This window comes from Thermobia domestica, chromosome 13 (genome assembly GCF_964235325.1).
Source record: "Thermobia domestica chromosome 13, izTheDome1.hap1.1, whole genome shotgun sequence".
Taxonomy (NCBI): Eukaryota; Metazoa; Arthropoda; class Insecta; order Zygentoma; family Lepismatidae; genus Thermobia; species Thermobia domestica.
The window spans coordinates 210,591,266-210,617,137 of NC_137466.1; the positions used below are offsets into that span (position 1 = coordinate 210,591,266).

Here is a 25,872-nt window from a genome sequence, read left to right on the forward strand (position 1 = left end):
AAATACTAACTTAAATATTTTTCACAACAAATTTCGTTAAATTTCGCGATTTTTATGAAACAAGAGTGTGTTTTGTTCTTGACTAAGGATTAATCTCTATTGTCCGCTTTTATTGGTTTAACTGGCCCTCTCCGTAGGTATGATGACCAGATATCGTCTTTTACCTAAAAATTTTATTTTTCGTGCTAGGAAAGTCGTTGGGTTGGAAATGAAATCAAATGGATTCTATAGATTTATGTCCCACTAAAGGAAAGGAATGATCATGAAAGAACTTATGGAATGGGAATGTAGGAGGCAACATGGGGCGTCATTTAGAAGGAGCAGAGTGGAAAAAATATGTTTTAATAAATACAGTAAAGCCTCGATTATCCGCGGAATTGGATGATAAGAACATCGCCGATAACCCGAGAAAGGACTAAAAATGACAGAACACAAAAATGGCAAACACGAAAAAGTACAGTATTTCAGCATAAAAACTATGTTTTATTGTTTGTATTGCTCGGGTCGTCAAGGACAGTGATCAGAGAATGTAAAAGTCGTGATCAAAAGAAAAGATCAAGATCCTGCCACTCATCCACAAATTCCGAGAAGGCCTATAGAATTACGATGCACAATAAACCTGTCAGTATTTTTCGACTTCGCACTGTGTGGCCTATTGTATATTTCATTTTTTTTTTAGGTCCGAAATTAACCCTTCAGTGGCCGCCCGCGGACTCTTACTCCGGAATGAACAATGAATGTACGAAAATGACCCTTCCTAATTCCTGTTTTTCATACCTTACAACAATCAGTTTCTGCTTATCAGAGTAGAGTTGCACTATTGTTGGAAATATTGATTTTTACAATGCAATTTATTTTTTATCTTTAACTTATTTGCATATGGACTGTCAGTCCTCAGTGACTACTTGTGAAAGATAACTAAGCGTGACTGCACCATGCTTAAAAAACATTTTCGCGGCACTCGCGGATAATTCTCACCGCAGATAATCAGGGCTTTACTGTATATACACTAGACTCTCGCTAATCCGGCCATTCCTGGCACATATGGGTGCCAGATTAGCGGAAATGCCGGATTATTGAGTGTCTGACATTTATTTGATTTATTTATCTTGTTTTTTTATTTATTTTGAAAACATAGGGGATATAGTGTACTGTACTTTATTAAGTCGAAGGATACAATTTTAAAACATAGAGGATATACTTTATTAAATCCAAATATACATTAATTTTCAAAGAAAACTTAGTCCTTGATTAGTATCACTCACTACGAAACATGTCCCTAATTTTTAACTGTCGCAATGATGATACGAGACGGTGGCATGCTTTCACGCAACCGAACTGTAAAGAATGCTACAATTTCGAATACGTACAGCATATAAAGAATTGTTTAACTAAGCATTGTTGCGCATGCACACGATAATTCATTGTGCACGTGTTTTTGGTTGGATGTGCGCCGGATTACTGAGAGACCAGACTACTAAGGGCCGGATTAGCGAGAGTTTAGTGTACTATACTAATGACAAGCATAAAACTGGTAGAGAATTATGGACCCTTTCCTCGGAGCAAACTCTATAATGACGCAACAAGAAAAACACATTGACACGATGTGATCCACCACAGGGTTCAGCCTGTGCCCCATACCCAGTACAGAACAAAACAAACAGGAGTGAAATTTTAAAATTTCTTCAAAGTTACAATAGTTCCGCCTCAGAGTGAACTACAATGTCTCGATCAGCAGGCAAAGACGGTAGTTACTCGGTTCTTACAACAAAGCCAATCCTTTCGGGAGCCTGTGATCTAATTCTTATCGCTGTATCACCGCCATTGAAAACAATATTGTCATTCGAGACACGAGAAAGCGATCCAGCTTGTTTTTTGACGAGGATTTAGTTTGAAGGTGTTTCGCTTGTGAAAGTTGTTAACAAAAAAGGGAGCTTTTCAGTTGGCGAGTTTCACAAGAGAAGAAACAAGCTGTACAATGGAATAGAAGGACATTGTTGCGTTAATACATTCCACTCACGTCTGTGCACAAGCCACTCAAATGAAAACGAGGACGAAATAAGGAAAATTGAAACAAGAAATGGAGAAAATGGAACATAAAATGGAGATTGACATGACCAAACAGAAAGTGGAGAAACAGTTTCTTTTAATAGGCCGAAAAAAAGAGGAAATAAAGCATTTAAAGTTTATCGCGTTTATACGTTGTTGTTATTTTGATCGCCTCAACTTTCTATTACAGGGAGCCAACTAACTTATTATTATTGAAGTTAGATTTCCACGATTTTGGACACGAATTCTCTTTAACTTGAACCTTTACATACAGGCCCTGCTCAAATTCCATTGCCTTTATTATTATTATTATTATTATTATTATTATTATTATTATTATTATTATTATTATTATTATTATTATTATTATTATTATTATTATTATTATAGTGTAAGGGGTTGATCGACATTGGTAGAACTAAATTCAAAACGCGAAAAATTGAGAAGAGTGACAATGTCTTACAATAATCGACAATGTCTTACAAAAAGTAACATAGATATTTTGCATGCCGAGTGTACAATTTTTAAGCAAGGTTGACTCTTTCTTTTAAATAATAGTTAAATAAAACTTTAAGTTGCGTAGTTCTGTAAACAGTGTATTATGAAATAGACTGATTTTATTTTAATCTTCTCAAATCAGTTTGAACCTTATAATTTGAATATATTAATCTTCTGATAAGGATCTTAACTTGGTAATACTCATTCTATACTACAAATTTTCAGGTCCGTTTAACCGCTTAACTTATAATTTTTTTTCGCAAAAGTCGTTCCAAATTTTATAATTTTTTTATTTGTTATTTCTATTTTACGTTGAAGGTAGAGGTATGTGGAAGCAAACATTACTAAAACTGTCCAAAATTTAGGCCCGAATTAGGCACTTGAAAATCACCTATTTTAAAACCACGAATATATTCGTTCGTAATAAAAGCAAATGAATCTTGTTGTTAGTCTTAATTTTTTGAACATTTTTTGTGTACAAGAAGCTGCAACGAATCTTTTAAAATATTTTATGCAGTTCGTTGAATTTACTTGAACTTCAAGCTGATCAAAATTGAGATTTAAATTTTCCTGCAAAAAATATTAAAATCCCGAATATGTACGTTCCACAATAATCATTACAAAATTACACTAACATATTCAGCAAAAGGGAAAGAAATATATATATTCTAATACGTTTTTATTTATTTAGAATATTTTTGAATAGAATGTCGCAGGCTAATAACAATAAAATGACAGATATTAGAAAATCTCTATACATTTGAGTTAGTTTGAAATGTTCGGAAATGTATGGAAGGCCTTGAAATAGGGTAAAGAACAAATATTATGTCAAATATCTACCTTCCAATGTATGACAAAATATTTCTGAAAATCTACGTCAATTATAAAATCTTGTCTTCCAAAATTCTAAAAGTATTTTTCAACATAATGCAGTAGCCTAACTATAGAATGAAAAATTCTACTGAGTTCTCGACACACATTTACACAAAAATAATCTTTTTGACGTTCAAATATTGGTTGACAACACAAAACCTTTGCAATATAAACAAAATGGAAGACCGATTATATAGTTTCAAATTCTTTATAAATTCTCCATGAAATTCGTAAAGGTACAAACTTTGTACGTTCAAATGTTTGTTGCTGTATGGAAGGCCTTGAAACAGGGAACGACACACAATCCCACGTCACAGTCCTTGCACTCATATCTGGATTCTCTCCTTATCTTCTTCCCCTTCGCGTCGCGGATACGGCTACACATGCCACATTCTTGTAGGATGTTCTTTCTTCTTAGTTCGCGGGACAAGTTCTGGGAAATGCCGGCCTGAGAGTCGATTTGGATTAGTTACCCTAGATGGACGACCTACACATTTCAATCCATATTCCTCTTTGCCGTATGTTGTCATCATCTTCTTTATTGCTGAAAGACGAAAATCGAGAGCCTTCTTCGTTCCACCTTGTTTCTTGTACATTACAAATGCGTTCCAAAAACAGAGGTCCAGAAGATGGAAAAACAGCTTCTTATAATACTTTTTCCCTCTCTTTCTCGCTACTGGATTGTCAGCAATTTGCTGATCTACTTTGTCAACACCTCCCATAGTATCGTTGTAGGAGACTACAGCAGCTGGTTTCAATTTCTCTTTGTCTCTCTGTTGCACTTTTTGCATTTCAGCATTGTGTATGGTACTAAGAACACACACCTGTCTTTTGTCCTTCCATCTAAGCACAGTAACTTTGCCTCTTTGGAATGCAACCATTTCTCCCTGCCTGAGTTTTTTATTACGAAATGTAGGTGGCATGTCCTTTCGTGATGGTCGAACAGTTCCGTATATATCAGTTCTGTTAGCAATAAGAAGATCAGCCAGTGCTGGACAAGTATAATAGTTGTCAACTGTAAGACAGTAACCTTTCATCAAAAGGGGTTTCATGAGCGTCATCACAATTTGCATTGACTGCGGCAACGAATGATATTCTTCGTCAAAATTGGTTCCTTTTCCTGTATATATGATAAATGACCAGACGTATCCACTTTTGGACTCACACAGCATAAATGTTTTTATCCCAAAACGTGCCCTTTTCAGTGGCATATATTGTACTCATCCCAGTCTTCCCTTGTACAACATTAGACTCTCGTCAATCGTAATATCTTGTTCCAAAATACACGCACTTTTGAACTTTTCATTTAGATCGATGACAACTGGCCATATTTTGTTCAGTTTAGGTTGGGGATGACTGTCTGAATCATATGCATCATTATCTGATAAATGAAGGCATTTCTTTATTGCCAGAAACCTCTGGTAGGTAAGTATTTGGCGGAATATCGGTGTCGCGATAGTTGGGTTTTTAGACCAATACATCTGATAGTTGGGTTTTTTGACAATAGACTGTAGCAATATAACAGACAAAAACACACGCACTTCATCACTGGTTGTATCGCGCCACGGAGACACATTCTTTTCTTTAGTATACATGTTATAGTGCATGGAGTTAGTGTCAGAAACCACCAAAATATTTCACTTCCGGCTACCAGTCTGCAATTTTACACAGTTCTTACATGTATACCAAAGAACAGAAAACCGCCGGGAGACACTCGATCCAATGTACAGAACTCGCGTGATGACGTCATCAAAATGGCGAATAGCTCGATTCATAAAGTAAGCCATATCTCCGTTATTTATGAACGGATTTTCTTCAAACTTGGCTCATTTTAAAGGAAATTAAATTTGCAATAAAACATGTTACCAAAATATTTCCTCTAAAACTGACCATTTCGGAGTTATTTAAGAATTTAATAAATTAATGAGTATTTATCGAAGAAAAATATAAAGTAACTCCGAAACCCTTAGTTTTAGACGAAACACTCACGTAACGTTATATTATTAATATCATTACCTTTAAAATGAGCTATTAACGAAGAAAATCGGTTCATAAATAACTGAGATATCACACATAACGTATTAATTACATTATTAAAATGGTGGTCACGACTGCTAACAGATAGCGACAAATTCAGCCAAAATACTTCACTTCTATATACCAGTCCCAAATTTTACACAGTATTTATATACATAATAATTTTAAAATACCTGGGAAACACTTGATTTAACACTCCTATGTTGACGTCATCAAAATGGCCGCCGGGATTAAAAACATAAGTTTGCTTAAATACACTTAACTCCGTTACCGATCATTTTATTGAGTCTTCCAATTCTTCCATTTGAAAGAGCATGAAATAAGCTACAAAAATGTTATTCGATTTAGTTTATAGGTAAATGGTTTATGAACTATATATGGCGATGACAACTTGGGAGTGGATGAAAAGAAGATCTGTACATTTTCTTCTAGTAGATGGTAGAAGTTTCTACTTGAAGAAAACGCAAAAACATTTCTTTTGTTTTTGCTAGTGGTAACTTCTGTTAATTACCGAATTATTAGAAAAGAAACAAATATTCTATCACACAATGTACTGGAAGACCACCATGGTGCTAGAATGTCTCCTTTTAGATTTGGTTCGCAACATTCGACAGGGTAATTTGATAGACTTTATTTCTACTCTGGAAAAAATTTGTCCATGGATGTTTGCTCTCGATCATACTAACTATGCGCGATGGCTGCCAGTGTTTTTGTACAACTTAAAGCAACTGCCAAAGATGCATCCAACAATATTCCGTGAGTTCCAAAACGGAAATATATCTGGCTGCAAAACTAAAAGAAAATTTTCCAGGATGGCACATGACCAGTTACATGAGCAGAACAACAAACTGATTAAAAATTCTTCAATTAACCTATCCCGTCTAAATCAAGGGGAGGGGCTATTGCAATGGGTGGTTGCAGGACCAGCAGTTGTTCGCATGATTGGAGAGTTCGAAAAGGATCGGAACCTGAAATCTAACATCACTTCCGAGGAGGATCATGAAGATACTCCAAGTTTTCATAAGAAATTCGAAAACCTTGTTTCTGCCCTTGTTGAAGTGTTTGAATCACACGGCAACCCATTTGAAGATGACGAGTTAACTACAGTCATCAGCAGTAGAATCATTCTCCCAGAAGAAAATGCGATGAGTGTCATGTCGGCAAATGCTACAGGGAAAAGCCAATTTGATACGTTTGTCGAAGATCGGTTGATCCTTAGAAAAGTTTCCATCAACGAAGTCATCAAAAGAAACAACCTACCCTTGATGAGTGCTAAGAAAGTTACAATTAAGTCCAAAGACAAACATAATATAGTAGACCTGAGAAAAGACAGTACTCTTTTTGCCAAATTGTACGTTGCTAGTCAATCAAGGGGAATTGACGTCAAAAAGTTATTTACCCATAAAAATAGCTCATGTCCCCCTTCCATATCCGACCGCGGTAAGCTCAGAAAACCAATAAAAAATCCGACGTGGTGTCCTGTATCGTCGAGTCAAGTGGAGTTCGAGTGACCACTGCTCATGAGCCCGAAGTTTTTTCGCTCATAATCGATGCAGCAGCCTTGATCCATATGCTTGTCCCTAAATCCAGTCGGACATTTCAAGAGTACTGCAACCAGATTGTTAAACCATACATTCTAATGAGATTAAGATCTGTGGAAAGAGTTGACCTAGTTTTTGACCGCTACCTAGAAGGAAGACTAAAAAATGATGTAAGACAGTCGAGAGGGTCTGGGCTCAGAATAAATGTAAAATCTAATGTTGTCATCCCCAAATCTTTCAGTAAGTTCCTTGCTCACAGTAAAAACAAAGAAGAACTCTTTGAATTTTTAGCTGAAAACCTGGTCATAATGGATCTCCCCGGCGGAAGAAAAGTCATTTGCACTTACAGAGACACGGTAATTGGATCGCAAATGGAGGCGACATTTGAAGCTATATCTTCCGAATTCCATGAAGAAGCCGATGCCCCTCTCCTACTTCATATATGGCATGCCATGAAATACTCGGGTTGTTCTAAGGACATTGTGAAAACTTGATAGTGACGTGGTAGTAATTGCTATGTATCCTTTTCTAGACTCAATACACTGAAAGAATTTTGGATGGAATACGGCAGTGGAAAGCACATCCAATACCTTCCGATCCACGAGTTACACAACAAAGTTCCACGTGGAGTTCCAGATCTTTTGCTTTCCTTCCATGCATTTACGGGAGTTGACACTGTGTCAAGTTTTGCAAGTATTGGTAAAACAACTGCATGGAAAACGTGGATGACTTTCCGAGACCTAGACAAAGCTTTTTCGGCATATTTTCAAGTTCTGGACAACATCTCTGAAGATGACGACACGTTTTTACTCATTCAACGCTTTGTACTTCTTATGTACTCTTCATCAAGTTCTGCAGAGACCGTCAATGAAACCAGGCGGATTCTCTTTACCCACCAAAACAGACCCATTGAAAATATTCCACCAACCAGCAACGCTCTGTTGCAACACTTGAAGAGGGCCATCCTACAATGTTCTTTGTGGACAAACTGTCTTCAACGGAACAGTCAACGCATGGATCCTTGTGAGTGGGGATGGAAGAAGACCGCAAATGACTATGAGCCCCTCTGGTCGACAAGCCCAAACTTCACCATGGAAAAGCTAAAAGAGTTGATAGCATGCAAGTGCAAACAGATTTGCACGCGCTGTCGATGTGTAAAAATGCACAAACTTCGCACTTGACTTTGTAGTTGTGAGGGTCAATGCAGAAATTAAGTTTAATCTTACAAACTTGTCACTTTGTTTAAAGTTTTCATTGTTTTCAATAGTCGTGCCTTCCGTGTTAATAATCCATATGGACTGCACATGTTTTCATTGTGAGAAACTGTTGTAAATATCTGTTACCCTTCCTAAAAAAGATAAGTTTCTTTTTTCATTTTTGCCAATCAGTAAAAAGAGGGCATTGGATCCACTAAAAGATGTAAATAACTACTTTTATTTTCATGTTCACTCTTTTGTGGTATAATTTATAATTAAAGATGAATCACTCATAAAAAAAAAATTATACAAGCATGCAACATTGCAATGGATGTAATGTGTATTTACTTGAGTTAACTCCTCTTGTAATAACAGAAATGTCATTGCAAAATATAGTAAGCCAACAGCAACCATTTCAAAACATTCATTTTTTTTTACCCCCTTCCACGCTGTCATCGCCATAAACCATTTAAAATCGAATACAATTTTTGTAGCTTATTTCATGCTATTTCAAATGGAACAATTGGAAGACTCAATAAAATGATTGGTAACGGAGTTAAGTGTATTTAATCAAACCTATGTTTTTAATGCCGGCGGCCATTTTGATGACGTCAACATAGGAGTTCAGCGTGTTAAATCAAGTGCCTCCCAAGTATTTTAAAATTATTTATTATGTATATAAATACTGTGTAAAATTTGGGGCTGGTATATGAAAGTAAAGTATTTTAGCTGAATTTGTCGCTATCTGTTAGCTGTCGTGACCGCCATTTTAATAATGTAATTAACACGTTATATGTGATATCTCAGTTATTTATGGGCCGATTTTCTTCGTTGATAGTTCATTTTAAAGGTTACGAAATTAACAATATAACACGTTACGTGAGTGTTTCGTCTAAAACTAAGGGTTTCGGAGTTATTTTGTATTTTTCTTCAATAAATACTCATTAATTTATTAAATTCTTAAATAACTCCGAAATGGTCAGTTTTAGAGGAAATATTTTGGTAACATGTTTTATTGCAAATTTAATTTCCTTTAAAATGAGCCAAGTCTGAAGGAAATCCGTTCATAAATAACGGAGATATGGCTTATTTTATGAATCGAGCTGTCCGCCATTTTGATGACGTCATCACACGAGTTCTGGACATTGGATCGAGTGTCTCCCGGCGGTTTTCTGTTCTTTCGTATACATATAAGAACTGTGTAAAATTGCAGACTGGTAGCCGGAAGTGAAATATTTTTACGCTAACTCCACGCACTATTAGTCTCGGTTACAACAAGATTCACCAAATTGTCATCAATGAAATAGTCCACATATGTCAACACGTTTTCTGGATCTCCTTGCATTTGGATACCTGGATTCTCTGTGAACGGAAACCGTGGAGGTGGCGGCGGCAATCGACATGTTAAGTCCACTTCTATCCACTGTCGCACACTAGATAAGCTTGTATCACTATCTTCGCTTTCATTGCTAGACGAACTGCTGGCATACGATGTGGTTGAAGTGTCGGAACCGCTAACTTCTAAATCGAAGTCACTTTCACTGTCCATCTTAACAAAACTTCAGTGGGGAAAAATGAGCTCAATATAAGTCAATATTCCAATCAATCTACCACGAATTATTGTATTCTGTTTTGCAAAAAATACCATTATTTCAAACAGAAATAACAAACAAATGAATTCTAGGTACAATGTAAATATGCTATTTCAATTTAGTCATTTCGTCAATAAGCATTGGCCTTCAATGCAAAATATTAGCCAAAAATAGTTAAATGAATCTTACCGCCATCTAGCGAACACCCATACACTCAGCTGCGTATGGCGAACGTAAGGATTCGTCGTTTAAATTAATATTTAGATCTTTTTTCTTTGCACGAATATATTCGTGTTCATAAATTTAGGGCAAAACAAAAATAACGTAATAATTCGTGGTTTTAAGTTAAGCGGTTAAAATGATTGTATAAGGGTTTTAACATAGTGTTGTATTTATTGCTATGAGCTGTTTACAACACTGAAAATAAAGTTATTATTATTATTATTATTATTATTATTATTATTATTATTATTATTATTATTATTATTTTGTTAGTAATTCCAGTCTTGGCCTTAGAGACTGTATGTGGAAATTGGTTAGACAGAGGGAACCCTATTCCAGAGAACAGTCTTTATCGCAGCGTGTTCAAGAGGCACAAAGAACTATGCCGAAGCAAGTGGAGAAAATACAACTGTGAAATGTGTATGGCGTTTGCAGGAGTAAGATTACTAACATTCTAGGGTATGAGTTAGCAGGACGTTATTTTCATACAACATATTGAGAAAAAAATTGTAGGTGTCGTACTTAAAAAGATAGGTTACATGCGTAATTCCTGTAGTTTTTGGACTTAACGTACAGCAGATGTATAACTGAAAACGCATGTTTTATAATACTTTCTGTATAAGTGTTCCATCTATACGTATTTTCCGTATGAAACAATGTAGGCGGTCAGAATCTCACATACAAATGGACGTATATAACATATAGCTGACGAAGGTAACATAAGTATATGCATGTGATATACGGAAAACTGTTAGATGTCAGACACCTTGCAACGGCATGATGTAACATCTAAGGGCAGTGCCTATGTAGCAAACGGATAACCTATGCTCCGTACTGATTTCTATAGTAAGCAAGAGGATACCGTATATTTGTACAATACACTGCTGTCCGGACAACGGATTTTTCTCTGTGCATGCAACCTTCTTTAGCCGGCCGCATCCAGGTGCCAGATATGTTCCAACTGGGAGCCTAGCACTTGTACTCAATATCGAGGTGAGTTTGTGCGAGTTACAAGTAAGTCTTTAGCGAGTTAAGCGCGAGCCCCACCGAAGATTGTGCAGAGTTGCCAACCCCAGAGAACAAAATTATCGATTTTCATCTTTTAAATTATCTTATACCCGTTATGCGCGTGATAATTGTAGAAGCAAGTGTAATACTACTACTAATAGTAATAATATATAATAAACTTATCTAGTAATCTTGAGATTCAAACTCCATGTCGGCGCCACTGTTCTCACCATTTCCTTATTAACACTACTGTGGACAACGACAATATTTCCACCCTTTCGTAAATGTAATTGAGTTTAAAAAATGGATGAAGGTTGCCATTTGCCAATTCTTCAATCATTATTGTTTTATTTGATCGGGAATGATTGTTATAAACCTCAGTGTGCGAATGTGTTTTATAATTATATAATGCACATCTATAATTTATTTGCACCTTAAAAAACTGCAAAAAAGTGTGTGTGTTCTAAAATTATCGTATATTCACCTATTATCGCAAAGCGCATTAACCCCCATGGCATTAAGGCTTAAATTATCGTATATCATAATACATTTTCATATGGTTGGCAAGCCTGAGATTGGGAGCTCGAGCGAGCACAATGCAAATTGAACTCTATAAAATGTTCTGCATGGATACTAGAGTCTTTCTATTTCAACTGTGCCCTATGAATGACAAATTGGCAACACAGCTGACGTCATTCACTTCTTTTCCCTAAGCAAAGACAGGATTTTCTCCGTCAGAGGGCTGCGGGGATGGAGCCGAAGTATGTATCGCATATTTTCCGAGGGCACACATGAAATAGATAGACCTGTAATCGTTAGATACGCATGCACACACACACACACAAACACACACACACACAAACAAACAAACAGATACACAATTACACAGAAATTTTGAGTCAGACACATGATTGAACTTACAGGATAAGGTATAGGTTAAGGAACATTATTAATATACTGAATATTAGTTTATTCTGCTGGAAATAAGTAAATGGAAACGTATAACGTACCTTCCGAAGGTTGTAAGGATCAATGAACAAACATCCTGCCCTGGAAACTCCTAACAAGCATAGGAATCCGTTGATTGTCGACATGAAGGGTCTGCTGGAGATCAGGGACCTAAAAACAAAAGATAAAATATATTCACTGTTTTTGTATTACACTACAATTTTTTATTAGAGTTCTAAACTATGCTATGCATAAGTATTGAAAGTTTTATAGAATTCCCATGTCCGACTTTCTGTCTCTCGACAGGTAGCAAAACAGAAACAGCAAGAGATAGTTACAAGCGTTTATTTTTTTGTTTCATTTTTGAAACGATTCAGCGTTTCTAGAATAGTTTTCTCATCTGGAAGTGGTAGAACTCAACTTTTCCTGTTTCAATGTTGATCGTCATAGAACAAAATCTGTAATAGGTAGCGACAACAAGTTTTCTTGTAATCAATTCAGCTACACCTCTCTACTAAAATCAAAAGTTGTACAAATTTACTACTGCTTTCAATAGAGCAAAAACTGTAACACGAGGGGTGACTGAAAAGTTTTGAACCTAACATAGAAAATGAGAATCTAGAATAGAATAATTATATGTATTAGAATAGTACAACCTTTGATATTAATATGTATCGAGCTCTTGGTTCTAAGTAATTTATTTTGTCTTTTACAGGCTCTTGAAGTGAGTGACATGGCAGAAGTTGGAAAAATAGAAAAAAATCGAGTACAGGTCAGTCATCAAGTTTCTGCAATTAAAAGGAATGTCGACGTCTGAGATCCACCAGGATATGGTCAATACCGTAGGAGAATCTGCCTCTTCATATGCCATCATCAAAAGATGGGTGCAGGAATTCAATCGTGGTAGGGAGAGTGTTGAAGTTTAGCCGAGATCTGGGAGACGATCAAGTGCTACCACCACGGAAAACATTGACCTGGTACTTATGATCATGGAAGATTGCCGATTGTCAACTCGACAGATAGCAGGCAGGCCGGGCATATCACAGGAGCGAGCTGACCATATTCTGAAGAATGAGCTTGGTTTGTCAAAAGTTTCTGCTCCATAGGCCCCACGTCTTCTGACTCCCGAACAAAAACGCACTCGATACCTCCTATACGTAGACAATTTGAAACTGTTAGAAGGTGATGTGGACGATTTTCTCTGTTGATTCATCAGTATGGACAAGTGTTGGGTACATCGTTACCAGCCAGAAACAAAACAATAATCCAAACAATGGAAGCACCCCTCCTCCCCTACCCCAAAGAAGGTGAATGTGATCCTCTTCGTTCGCAAAGCGATGGCCTCTGGTTTTGGGATTCCCAAGCTGTGATATTCATTGATTACCTGCAAAGGGATCATACCATCACAGGACAATACTATAGTGGGCTTTTGAAAAAAATTTTCGAGCGCAAATCCAAGAAAAAAGGCCACAAATGATGTCCAAAGGCGTTCTCTACCATCATGACAATGCTTCCAGCCATACATCAGCAGTTGCCACGGCTACTATTCACGAATGCGGCTTTGAACTCCTTCTTCATCTACCCTATCCTCCAGATCTGGCCCCCTCAGACTTCCACTTGTTCCCTAATCTAAAACAGGCTCTAGTAGGACGACGTTTTGCAAGCAATAATGACGTCATGACAGCCATGGAGGAGTTTCTGTGGCCACAACCTAAAGGATTTTTTAACTACTGGGATAAAAGCACAGTAGCGCCGTTGGAACAAGTGTGTTGCTGTCCAAGGGGATTATGTTGAAAAATAAAGGTATTACCAAATCTGTACTTCTTATAGTTTCCTCAAGGCTCAAACCTTTTCAGTTACTCCTCGTAGATAGCAAGAAACAGGTTTTTGATATGGATTAAAGTCTCAGGAATGAGTTTTGTCCAGACTTTTACTTTTCTATTCAAACTGGAAGTGCTAGAAGTTCTAGATTTCCAGTTTCAGCGCTGATCAACCAAAAGTGAAAAATCGGAAATTGATGGTGACAATCACTCTTTTTATATGGCTTGAATACCACAAAAACATGTTTCATCTCTGACTTTATTCCTTATTGCAACTCACCATTACATCCTTGGAGAAGTACAAAGATAAAAACCTGTTCCTCGAATGCTGAATCCATATCGAAAAAGTATTACTTGTAATCTCTTTCTGTTTTTGCTCTTTACAGATTAATATTGATACAGAAAGTCATGTGCATCAACTATCACTTCCCTTACATCCTGTTACTCATAATAAGGTAACAAGTAAAAATTTGTTGTGACTCTTATTGAAACGTTTGGATTGCGAGCGAAGCTTGGAAGAAAATTTTTACAATATCTATTTCTTTACAAACCGACAACAATATTGATTTAATAGGGCGCGAATGCTTTTACGGGATGCCGCGTCGTTTACTCTTTTTCAACACTTTTTCTTTCTTCTTGCTCGTTCAGCGCCCTCTTGCTATCAGCGCCCGGGGCAACGGCCCTTTTTGCCGTCCCCTAGCTACGACTCTGCCCTGTTTGTATAAATTCGTTCAGTATGCTTTGCTTTGTTGAATGTCTTTCATCTGTGTGTAGGAACAACTTTAACCTTTCTAACAATGTGATAAATGCTCCCCTGGGCTGTGCAGCGTTGATTGCCTACATTCCCCTACATTTGCGAAATAACTCAAAATGGTATCTTCCAGTGTGCTGGACATTGTCGGGCAAAATGAAATAATTTACACTTGTTGCACTCAGTGATTTCAGACAGCTTTAACTTTTGTTGCGCTATCGACTTCTTACTGCCAAAAAAATGGTGTTCTACTTGATTTATGTATGTATTATCTGAAGCCGTTAGCATAGCATTGAGAGGCAATGTCCACATTTCAAACATTTATAACACCTGTCTACCACGATATTAATTTTACTTATCATGGTAACTATCACATACTGTTACGTAAGGTGATCTTGCTGACTGACCACTTGTCTTCCAGCAGGCACGTAGCCAAGGAGGGGGGTCCGGGCTGTCCGGTCCCCCCTCCTTCGAAACCAGAATTAAAAAATTAAGGAAGGATGAAACAAAAAGAAACGAGAAAAAGAAGAATCAGCGTCAAAAAACAAAAAGCTACATCAAGCGTTTGGTTACTCTTTTTTGGGAGGAGATTTGTATTATTTGCAATACGTGATGGCGAATGAGCGAGATACCCTGAAAGAGTCGGGGAATTTGAAATTTCTAGAAAAGTTACGGAATTCTCAGAATTTTTGCTACTAGTCGGGAAAACTTCAAGCATAGTGCCGTTCTGTAACAGTGTGGACATTTCTTAAATAATTTTTCGTCACCATTTCTTTGAAGTATCGAACATATTATTTCAGAAACAGTTTTCTACTGCTCCTTTAACCTGTTATTAAGAACAGACAGTGATTGACGGAATAATAAAAACAAAAAGGTTATATGGAAAGAAAGTTCAGTTAACATTTGATTCAACAGAGAAAGGAAAGCAGATATTGTAAAATCTCTTTCAATGCCTTTTTATATTCTTTTAGTCGAGATTTCTTCATAGTTTGTTATTAAAACTTACTAACATATCCTCATTTTACTCTGCTAACAAACCAACATATGTTGCCAGTAAAGTAGTTTAGATTGATCGACGTCGCCCTGGGCCTTTAGTATTTCATGTCTCCCCCCCACCCCCCTCCACGGCTCATTACGAAATCCTAGCTAAACGAACCAACATATATTCCAGTAAAATAATTTAGAATGCTTGAGCCTCTGATGTGATGACCACAGTATTTCATGTCACGGATCCCCTCTTCTTTTCCGAAATCCTGCTAAGTGCCTGCTTCCAGTACGAATTTTCTTTATTAAATAATACATTCTTAGTCCAAATTGTAATATTTGGATATCACAGTTCCTCTTTCAAACAGATTTTCCATTCAACAGCAGTGCACGAATGTACTTAAATCTGCGGCAGTTGTTTTAAGTCAAATATTAAACATGTAGATGAAGTTTTTTTTTATATATACATATATATATTGATTACTCAATTGTAGGCTTCAGCACTAATGTTGAATATACAGCACAAGTGTAACCTTAATATTTAGTATGCTGTATAAAAACACACTAAGCATGACACATTCCAATAAATATTAAACCATTTTGCTAATTGTTCATTGACTTTTTATAACATTTGTAAATAATAATAGAGTTCCAGGAAATAAAATATATTTTAATTCTCAGAATGATAGAAAAATAATCATAATATTATGATTTCACAGTTCGCTAATAGAAAATAATTGAAAATGGTGTAGTGTTTAACAATGCATGAAGAAAATCAATTGGTGTCCAAATTATGTGTACTCAAGGGCACCGAGTCTGAGAGGGTGGGGGGCTCGGCTCCCCTATTGTATTTATGAATATACAATATTTCGCATAATTTGAATGAAATTTGTCTTAAAATCCTCATATATATACCTTTTGCATCTGAATGCCCCTCCCTTCAAATTTACAGAGAAATCGGCGCCCTTGTGTGTACTGTTCAGAGTGGAGGTGTAGATGTAATGGCGAATCATGCAACTTCCTAGTGCTATATCATAATTATCAGCAACGTTCATTCGGAACTGATCGCAAGAGAGCTCCTCCATCGTTACGCGGTTAGCGCACGGGTGGAAGACCCGGGTTCGATTCCTGGTGGGAGCTCATGTGATTAGGATTGCACGTTAATCTGTAGGTCCCGTCTCATATAGTCTCGCTGCTGAAAGGAACGTTAAATTCAAAATCAACTCAATGAACACAAACTGATGGCAAAAATGTCTCCTCCAGATACTTCCAGAGGTGGTTGCCGTTGCACTTCCAAGTCAGAGGAAAAAGTCTCATTAGTTCACTAGATGTTCATACAAAGCCCTGACCTTATTTCTCGCGACTTCTTTTTGTGGAACTCAGCTAAAGAGCAAACCGACTCCATCAAACCTTAAACACTGGATCAGGTACAAGAGCAGATCATATCGCTATGCTCATCAACACACCACTAGACTTCCTGCCTATGTCAATAGTGGGCATTCTGAAACGTTTGGAGAAGCTCGTGTCCACTGTTGGTATCCACGTGCAATTTTAATTCTACAAACAAATTGTACTTTTTTACATATAATTTTGCGGGCCGCGGTGGCTCAGTGGTAAAGCGTTCACCTCTGGTGCCTGGGGTCTTTGGTTCGATCCCAGCTCGTGCCAAGTGTGCTTTGTGGTGGACAAACACCGTGTGCGTGGGTTTCCTTGGTGTTCTTCCACTTTCTTCATTCCACCATTTCATTCATTTCTCATCATCACCCTCTCCTTTAGCCTAGCCGGCATAAACGTGGGGCGTAAAACTCAAAGATTTTATTCTTTTATATATAAGTTTATTTATTTGAGTTTAACGTCTCTGGACTATGATCGAGGCTAAGAAAGCCGGTGGAATGACGGAAGTGAAAGGAAACGAAAGAATTCCAAGAAAACCCAAGAACACAGTGTTTGTCCACTACAAAGCTCATTTAGAGGAAGCTGGGTTCGGACTAGGGATCCACGCACTAGAGGCTAGCGCTCTATCGCTAAGCCAGAGAGACCACAAGAATGGTTCCATTTTGAGGTATCAGTCATAAGTCATTTTACTACAATTAAGTACCAATAGCATGTGTGTCACTGTTAGGAGTATGTGACACTGCTAGAAGTATGTGAGTCACTGCTAGAGGTTTGTAAGTCACTGTTAGGAGCATTTTAATCACTGCTAGGACTATTGAGTTACTGTTAGGAATATGTGAGTCACTGCCAGGAATATTGAGTCATTGTTAGAAATCTGTGAGTCACTGTTAGGATTATGCGAGTCAATGCTATCAATATTGAGTCACTGTTAGAAATATGTGAGTCACTCTTAGGAGTATTTGAGTCAGTGCTAGGAATATTGAGTCATTGTTTAAATATGAGTCACTCTTAGGAGTATGTGAGTCACTGCTACAAATATGTGAGTAACTGTTAGAAACATGTGCTCACTCTTAGAAGTATGTCTGTCACTGTTAGGAGTATTGAGTCGCTGCTAAGAGTATTGAGTCACTATTAGAAATATGTGAGTCACTGTTAGAATTATGTGAGTCACTGAAAGGAGGAGACAAAGAAATAGATAAAATTTGTTAGTTGATAATGTGTTTTGCTTTACTTAGTATATAATTAAACAAACACTGTTTTAGTAGAAGAAAAACTACCAATTACAAAGTGAGTCATAAGTCATGCAATGTTTCCACAACCCAAAACCAGGTGCGTATGTATGCCGTGATCAACCAAGGTCAAACTGGGCGAAGAAGCAGTGTGAGAGCTGAGTAGATAATAAACTGTACTCAGCTTTAAAAATACATTTCATTATAGGATGAAATTTCATTTAGATATGTCTCTACCAGTTCATTTTGTAATTTATTTTTTAGAGAAAAAATAACAAAGATTATACAAAGATTATGTTATATGAAGAGAATTATTTTCTGCAACGGGATTATATTTTCTGTTTTCCTTACAAAAACCCATTTTAACGCAGCCAGTTAGAAATTGACGTAAACTGTGTATACATGAAGGGCGTTCATAAAAATATCCACCTACACACTTTTTCAAACAGTCAAGAATATAATACAATAGATAAAAACACGAAAATAATTTAAAATTTAATGAAATCGGATTATGTATTATAATCCTGTAATTTGATTACGAGGGACAGAGATTCATGCATCCTAAACTACTGTATAATGCTGTTACAATTCGTTTTACGGTATATACATACATACATACATACATATATACTATATATATATATGCATATGTGAGTGGATATGTATATGTGTGCAAAGGGAGAGAAAAGTCTTTTAGCTCAACCGTCTGTGTCCTCTTCCGAGAATCCTTGCAACCAATGTTGGGAGCAATCGATGCGTCCTTGTGTTGTCATGGAAACATTTGTAAAGTGGCAGAGGAAATGCTGAAGCGAATAAATTCAGTCGCAGAGTGGATTTCTAATATAGGATGCATTCCGTTAATTTACATCTATGATGTGCCATCAGGTGGGTGAAGCTTCAATACTGTAGAAGCAATATAACGGTATATATTAAAATAGAGCGGAAATACCCGTTCTTTGCTTGAGAAAATAGATTGATGGAACATGTTTGAACTATTTTCTTCCCCTTTTAGGATACGTGTTAAAATAGAAATGATAGAAAAATAGTTCAATCAAACTGCTATGTTTAAAAAAATGCAAATGGTTCAAGCATTAAAATGTAGCTCCGGGTGGCATATAGCCTCGATGTTCAACTAAACTTCAATACATGAATATCGAGTTTCTAGGGTGTGGTTTCGATAACAATGAATGAGAAATGGCAAAAGACCAGACTGAATGTGAGCAGTCCGCCATAAGCGTTTATGTGAAACAACAGAAATAATTATATACAGGGCGTTAATGAATTGAACCGACAAACTGAAAGTGGTGGTCCTTCACATAAAAATAAGAAAAAGGAAATTCATATGCACGTCTGGGGGGGAAAGTGCATAGTTTCAAAGCTAGAGCCGCCCAAAAGTGTAGAGAAAACAGATCATAGCACACCTTATTCTGAACATGAGGAACTGTTGGGCTGGCTGTCTCTATGCCTTGTTACATAGTCATCCGGAGCTCCACGCTACAGATGACAAGATTGTTATGGGAGCTTATACAGTCTCGCGGAGGCATAGCGAGAGAAGGAGCCTTAGCGAGGCCCCATCCGCGCTACGGAAGGAAGATAGAGCCATTGAGCAAATAAGTACTCACACCGTCTCGAGTAGCAGCCGTTTCCTTTTTTTATTTTTAAATTTAGAAAGTAAGGTGTATAGCAACAAAACCAAAACGAAGATTGATTCAGGGAAAGTTATTATGGAGATTAAAATAAGACCATATTTATGGAATCTCTCTTGTGAAGAATACAAGAAACGCAACATTTGTGTACAAGCTTGAAACGAGATATGTGAAAGAATTTTGTCTTCCTTTGAGGATATTGAAATGTTTTTCGGTAGAGTCAATAAATAATCCGGAATAAGCCCTTCATCAATTTATTATAAAAATAAGTTTTTCTGTAAACAATTTACTAAGTTTCTTTGTAATATTAATAAAACTGATTCCAAGATTAGATGTATCCTTAGCACACAACAGTGGCTTCGAATATTTAAGGTTCAGTTAGGTTGTATGGGAACCTCTTTGCTCAAGACAGCCTCCGGGGTGTATTTCTTCAAGGAGTCTCCTTTGTCCGTAGCGACGTCGAGAGACTGTTTATAAAGAACCTCCGTTGTCCATGGTGGCCTCGGGAGGTAGATTGTAATTAGGATATCTCCTTTACCCAGGGCGGCCTCCAGAGATAGGGTTTGATTAGGAATTTCATCGTCCAAAAAACGACCTCAGGAGGTGTTGCAGGTTAATTGATCAGTCAAGAACTGATACTCTGATCCTGTGGTGGTCCTCTTCTATGGGTGTTCTCCAGGAGATTCGTCTATCTTCAGTTCCTCAGAGCTGGCTTCATGTCTTTCTGTACCCTCTTATTATCGTCTGCTTGCAACTGTGTTGATAAACAATAGCATGTATTTCCAGTTATGACGTGTGTTGGTAGAATCAACACACGCTGGAATGTGGGAATCCTTACAATATGAATACTGAACATTTTTATTTAACATAAATTTATTTATACTTATATTTATACTATTTATATTTATACTGTTATGTAAAGCTTATCATCTGAACACGAAAGAAAATCTAAATGCCTCCTGCAATACTGCATTATGATGTAATAATTCAATCATGATATAAAGTCAAAATATGCAACTATACTACTTATTCGATTATGAACATTGAGATATTATCTAAACTATTTTTTAATTAGATTGAAATTTTTCCAGTTATTTCATCGAATGACTAGATTGCCTACTTTTCATCTTCTCCCTAACTTGTACGTATACAGAGTCATAAAAGCCCTCAAACTTCTTTGAGCAAGTAAAAGATAAGTCTGGAACAACTATTGTCATTTCGACCTTGTTCGTGTCGACTCGCAACACTGCCTCTGAGAAGAATCTTGTAAGTCTATATGATCACGTGACGTGTAGCTACGGATGATTGTGTAAGCACACACGTGTAGTGCGTACGGCGAAATCGTGGAGAGTACGCGAAGCTCCGAATGACTATACGCATAACGGGCTTGACAGTTCCGATTTCCCTCTCAGACATTCCGTGTCCACTGTTTTCAAGGTTTGCTTTTGCTTGTTGTGCTGTATGGTTGCGAAACATTGCCCCTCACTCTGAGGAAAGAACGCAAACTGAAAGTATTTGAGAACAACATCCTAAGAAGAATATTCAGACCTAAAAGGAACGTTAATTGGGAATGGCGAAAATTCCACAACAAGAAACTACATAATTTATACCGTTTACCAAACATTGTTAGGGTCATCAAATCTAGAAGGCTCAGGTAGGAAGGTCATGTATTCTAACTAACTAACTAGCTCTATGGCCTAGGAACCCGGAGGTTCAATGCCGCGTTCACAAAAGCTCTCCACTGACTTATATCCTTAGCTAACTACATCTAGTTTCTACTTTGTATTCCTATCTCTGCGAGATCCATCTTAATATTGTCCTCCCATCTGCGCCTAGGTCTTCCTAATGGTCGTTTTCGGATTGGTCTCCCAGTCAAGACTTTGAAAGCGTTTCTATTTTCTTCCATTCTAGCTTCATGACCCGCTCACCTAAGCCTCCTAGACTTGACGACCCTAACAATGTTGGGTAAACCATATAAATTATGTAGTTCCTCGTTACGAAGTTTCCGCCATTCCCCATTCCCATTCCTCTTGGGTCCGAATATTCGTCTCAGGATCTTGTTCTCAAATGCTTTCAGTCTATGTTCTTCCCTCAGAGTAAGCGACCATGTTGCGCAACCATACAGAACAACAGGCATGATTATCGTTTTGTATATTTTAAGCTTCAGATTCCTCGATAGAATTCGCGACGACAAGAGATTTTGAACCGAGTAGTAACACGAATTCCCTGCTTTTAGTCGACATTTAATTTCTTCGTAATTATGATTTCAAAATGGAAAAAAAGTAGGAACGCTTTCAAAGTTTTAACTGGAAGTCCAATCGGAAAACAACCATTAGGAATACCTAGACATAGATGGGAGGACAATAATAAGAGGGATCTCGCAGAAATAGGAATACAAAGTAGGAACTGGATCAAGTTGACTAAGCACAGAAGTCAGTGGAGAGCTTTTGTGAACGCGGCATTGAACCTCCAAGTTCCATAGACCATAGAGTAAGTTAGTTAATAGACTTTGTTTGAAATGAGTTGCTAAAAATGGTGTAGTTACCAAATTTACAATCTTTTGTTATACATTCGCCTTTTAGTTTACATGTTTCTTTAGAAAATAAACCACACATAAAACAAGGAAATACGTATTAAGTGAACTAGCCGAAAAAATGAGTATAATGAAATTATATCTTTATGTATTCATATAACTAAAAAAATATGAAGAGAGTTGTTTGAAACTTTGAATATTTCGAGAGAATTCGTTTCTCATTTGTTTGTCTAACTGAGTGTATATATGTATGTTTCCTCGTGTATTCGTTTGTGCAACCAAGAGAAGTTTCCACCATTGAAGCGATTAGCAATGGAGTCGTTTATCTTTCACTGAACACGCCTCAACTAATCTGCTTATTTCGCTTGATGACGAGAAACAATCTTCTCCTTCGGTTGGCACTCTCCGGCCAACGGGACATTAATATTCAGCCGAACATATACTACGCCCGCTTCCCATTCTCATTTTTGTTGAAAAAAAAAACTTATGTCTCGGGGCGACTTACAAATCCAGGGAATCGAATCTGATTTTTCTTTTTAGAGCCACCGTCAGGACAAAAAGAAGTAGCAGTATTAGAAAGTACACCACGTGAAGAGATTTGATTGTTTGATTTCATTTCTGGTAAACCAAACAAGTTTACAACCTAAATTTTTACAAACTCTAGGCTTAAATATAGCATTTTACCTTATAAATGAACTGTACTTTAAGAAGGAATATTTGGAAATCTCGATATATATATATATATATATATATATATATATATATATATATATATATATATATATATATATATATATATATATATATATATATATATAAGTGTCTATATTTCTGACTTAATAACTCTTGAACCACCCGACCGATCTCGATCGAATTTTCAACATAGATCACGTTCAGGATTGGAATGGTTTCTAGCAACTTAGGGGAGCGGGAGGGAGAGAGATTTTAAAATGATCGAAAATGACCGATAGTAGTATCGAATCCATAGCTTTCGGGGACGCTGAGATCAACAGTGACACTTCCGATCTCATTTAAATCCAAATTCAGCCCACAATAGTAAATATTTAATTCTTATTTATATAGATTATAATTAGTAATTACTCATTATTTTTTGATTTTTCATTATACTGTCTTTGTTTCAATCGATTTTCGAGCAATTCAGTAATAGTAAAAGTGACTCACTAACGGAACATATCACTATTTTTTCTTCTTTTAATCCAGCGACGCGGGTAATTAACGCTAGTAGAAAATATTTAAATTTTTACGTTTGTCGAGTAGGTCATTTAGTCACATTTTAACGTTCGATATCAACATCGAAAAATCGAAAATCATATCAATATCCCATGAAAATGCGCCGTTACGGGTCAGAGTACAACAAAGAGAAGCTGAACATTTCAAATATCTTTAAAAAAAATATAACGAAAGACGCATACTGCACCAAAGAGATCAGGTCAAGAATTGCCATAGCCAAAGGAGCATTCAACAAGAAAAGATCACTTTTAACTAGCAAGCTTAATGCTGGACTTAAGAAGAAGTTGGTCAAGTGCTATATATGGAGTATTGGACTTTATGGTTCAGGGACTTGGACATTACGGAAGTTAGAGAAGAAGTATTTGGAGAGCTTCGAAATGTGGTGTTGGAGAAAGATAGAGAAGATAAAATGGACAGAGAGAGCATCAAACGAAAATGTTTTAATACGGTAGGAGAGAAGAGGAAGCTTTTAGCTATCATCCTTCATAGGAAGGCCAATTGGATTGGACACATCTTGCGAAGAAATTGTCTTCTTCATACTACCATAGAAGGAAAGATGGAAGGAAAGGGAGGAATAGGAAGAAGAAGAACGCAACTGATCGAGGATTTGAAATGTAAAAAAAATATTGGAAGTTAGAGGAAGCTGAAAAACGAGAAATGTCGAAGAAACATTTCCAGAAAGAAACCTAAATAATAATAATAATAATAATAATAATAATAATAATAATAATAATAATAATAATAATAATAATAATAATAATAATATCCATATTCTCATTTATTTTTTACAAAATGAGTGTATCCGATTGTTTACATACAACATAATTGCACATTTGTTGTTACAGTTGGACCACGATAATTCGAAGCTGAAGAGAATAGATAAAAATTCGAGTTATAGTGTTTATCAAGTAGTCAAAGTTCGACTTATCAAAGTGGCCACAAAAATCGAGATATCGAGGTTCCATGTTAATCATAAAAAGTGACTCGTTGGCATCTATAACACGAAGTTTTATCATTCAACCTCTACATGATTAAAACACAATTGCAGTACATGTTAGCAACAGGGCCGTAACTTGTGGGGGGCAGGGGGTAACTTCTCCTCCCAGGGAAGCTCCCCATCATTTGAGGGGGGCCACTTTAAGACAACATTTTCTTACTTGATATACGATACGAACATGAAATTATAAATGAAGCATCAAACAGGTTCACTACATTATATAAACAAAACAGCATACAAAATGTAAATAAAACAAAAATGAGTCATGGGCCCATTTCAGTAAGAAAAATGTCTACTATTAGAGGCCCTAGAAATAATATTTAATCGTATGACTTTGAGATTTGTTAATATTGTCCCATTAATTAATTTGTCATGTATGTAACGGACCCAGGGGCGTAACTAACGGCCCGCGGACCTTGCCTTGCGGGAAAGCCCACAGGCTCCGGGGGGCCATAAAGAATAAGAGAAAGATGGAAAGAGAGGACTCAAAAATTAGAAAAAACAGCTTTTTTAGGGAGCCCAAATATGTGTATTAATGGTTCCAACTCCCCCCCCCCCCCCGAAAAAAATCTAAGTTACGGTGCTGGTTAGCAACAATGATGGGACTAGAACAATGACAATTACGTAAAAGCCTAGAGCTATAGCTTCGAGTTGTCGAAGTCACATCAAAAGAAATTCGACTTATAGAGGTAAACTTCGACTGATAGATGGAATTAGTTACCGAGGCTTTTAAATATGATTATGACACTCTTAAAATTCGACTTATCGAGGTTGTAATTTTTAAACATTCGACTTACGGAGGTTATTTTAACATTGAGTGTTATGCAAAGTTCTAGAAGAGAATGTGAAAAAATTTCGAGTTATCATGGAATTCAAGTTATCGAGGTCCGACTGTATTTCGTTATTGAGTTTAAAGTGGATGTTACAATTGTCGAAATAGCGTCTAATTACGTTTGGAAGAGGGAAACGCTTAATATTCAGGGCACAACCTTACGTTTTCACAGCTTATAAACTTGTTATCTGCGTGCTTTGTGGTTTTGTTATGATTCGTTTATGCATGTGACACGGAGCTCATTTTGTATTGATTTTGCAGATCAACATGTTGGTATCATGCTTAGAATTTGACAACTTTCCTTCATATCTCGCATCGTTTAAAAGGATGCGTTGTAAATAACGCTTTTTTTCTTTTAAGGTTTGGTACTTTCTTCCTACTGAGAAATATTATACACAAACGTTTAGCACAAGCTAGAAAAATCTTCCTTTTTAAGTTTTTACATCCCACGGTTATGCCGGCTAGACTAA

At 36.7% G+C, this 25,872-nt stretch overlaps 1 protein-coding gene across 2 annotated transcripts in view; it reads right to left on the reverse strand.

Annotated features, from left to right (window-relative positions):
* Positions 1-25,872, reverse strand: part of LOC145668982 (uncharacterized) — a 351,060-nt gene that overhangs the window by 151,936 nt on the left and 173,252 nt on the right. For both annotated transcript variants that reach the window (XM_081737290.1, XM_081737289.1), the window contains exon 3: positions 12,027-12,135. In XM_081737290.1, the coding sequence (XP_081593416.1) occupies positions 12,027-12,135 (109 nt within the window). The remainder of the gene's footprint in view (positions 1-12,026; positions 12,136-25,872) is intronic.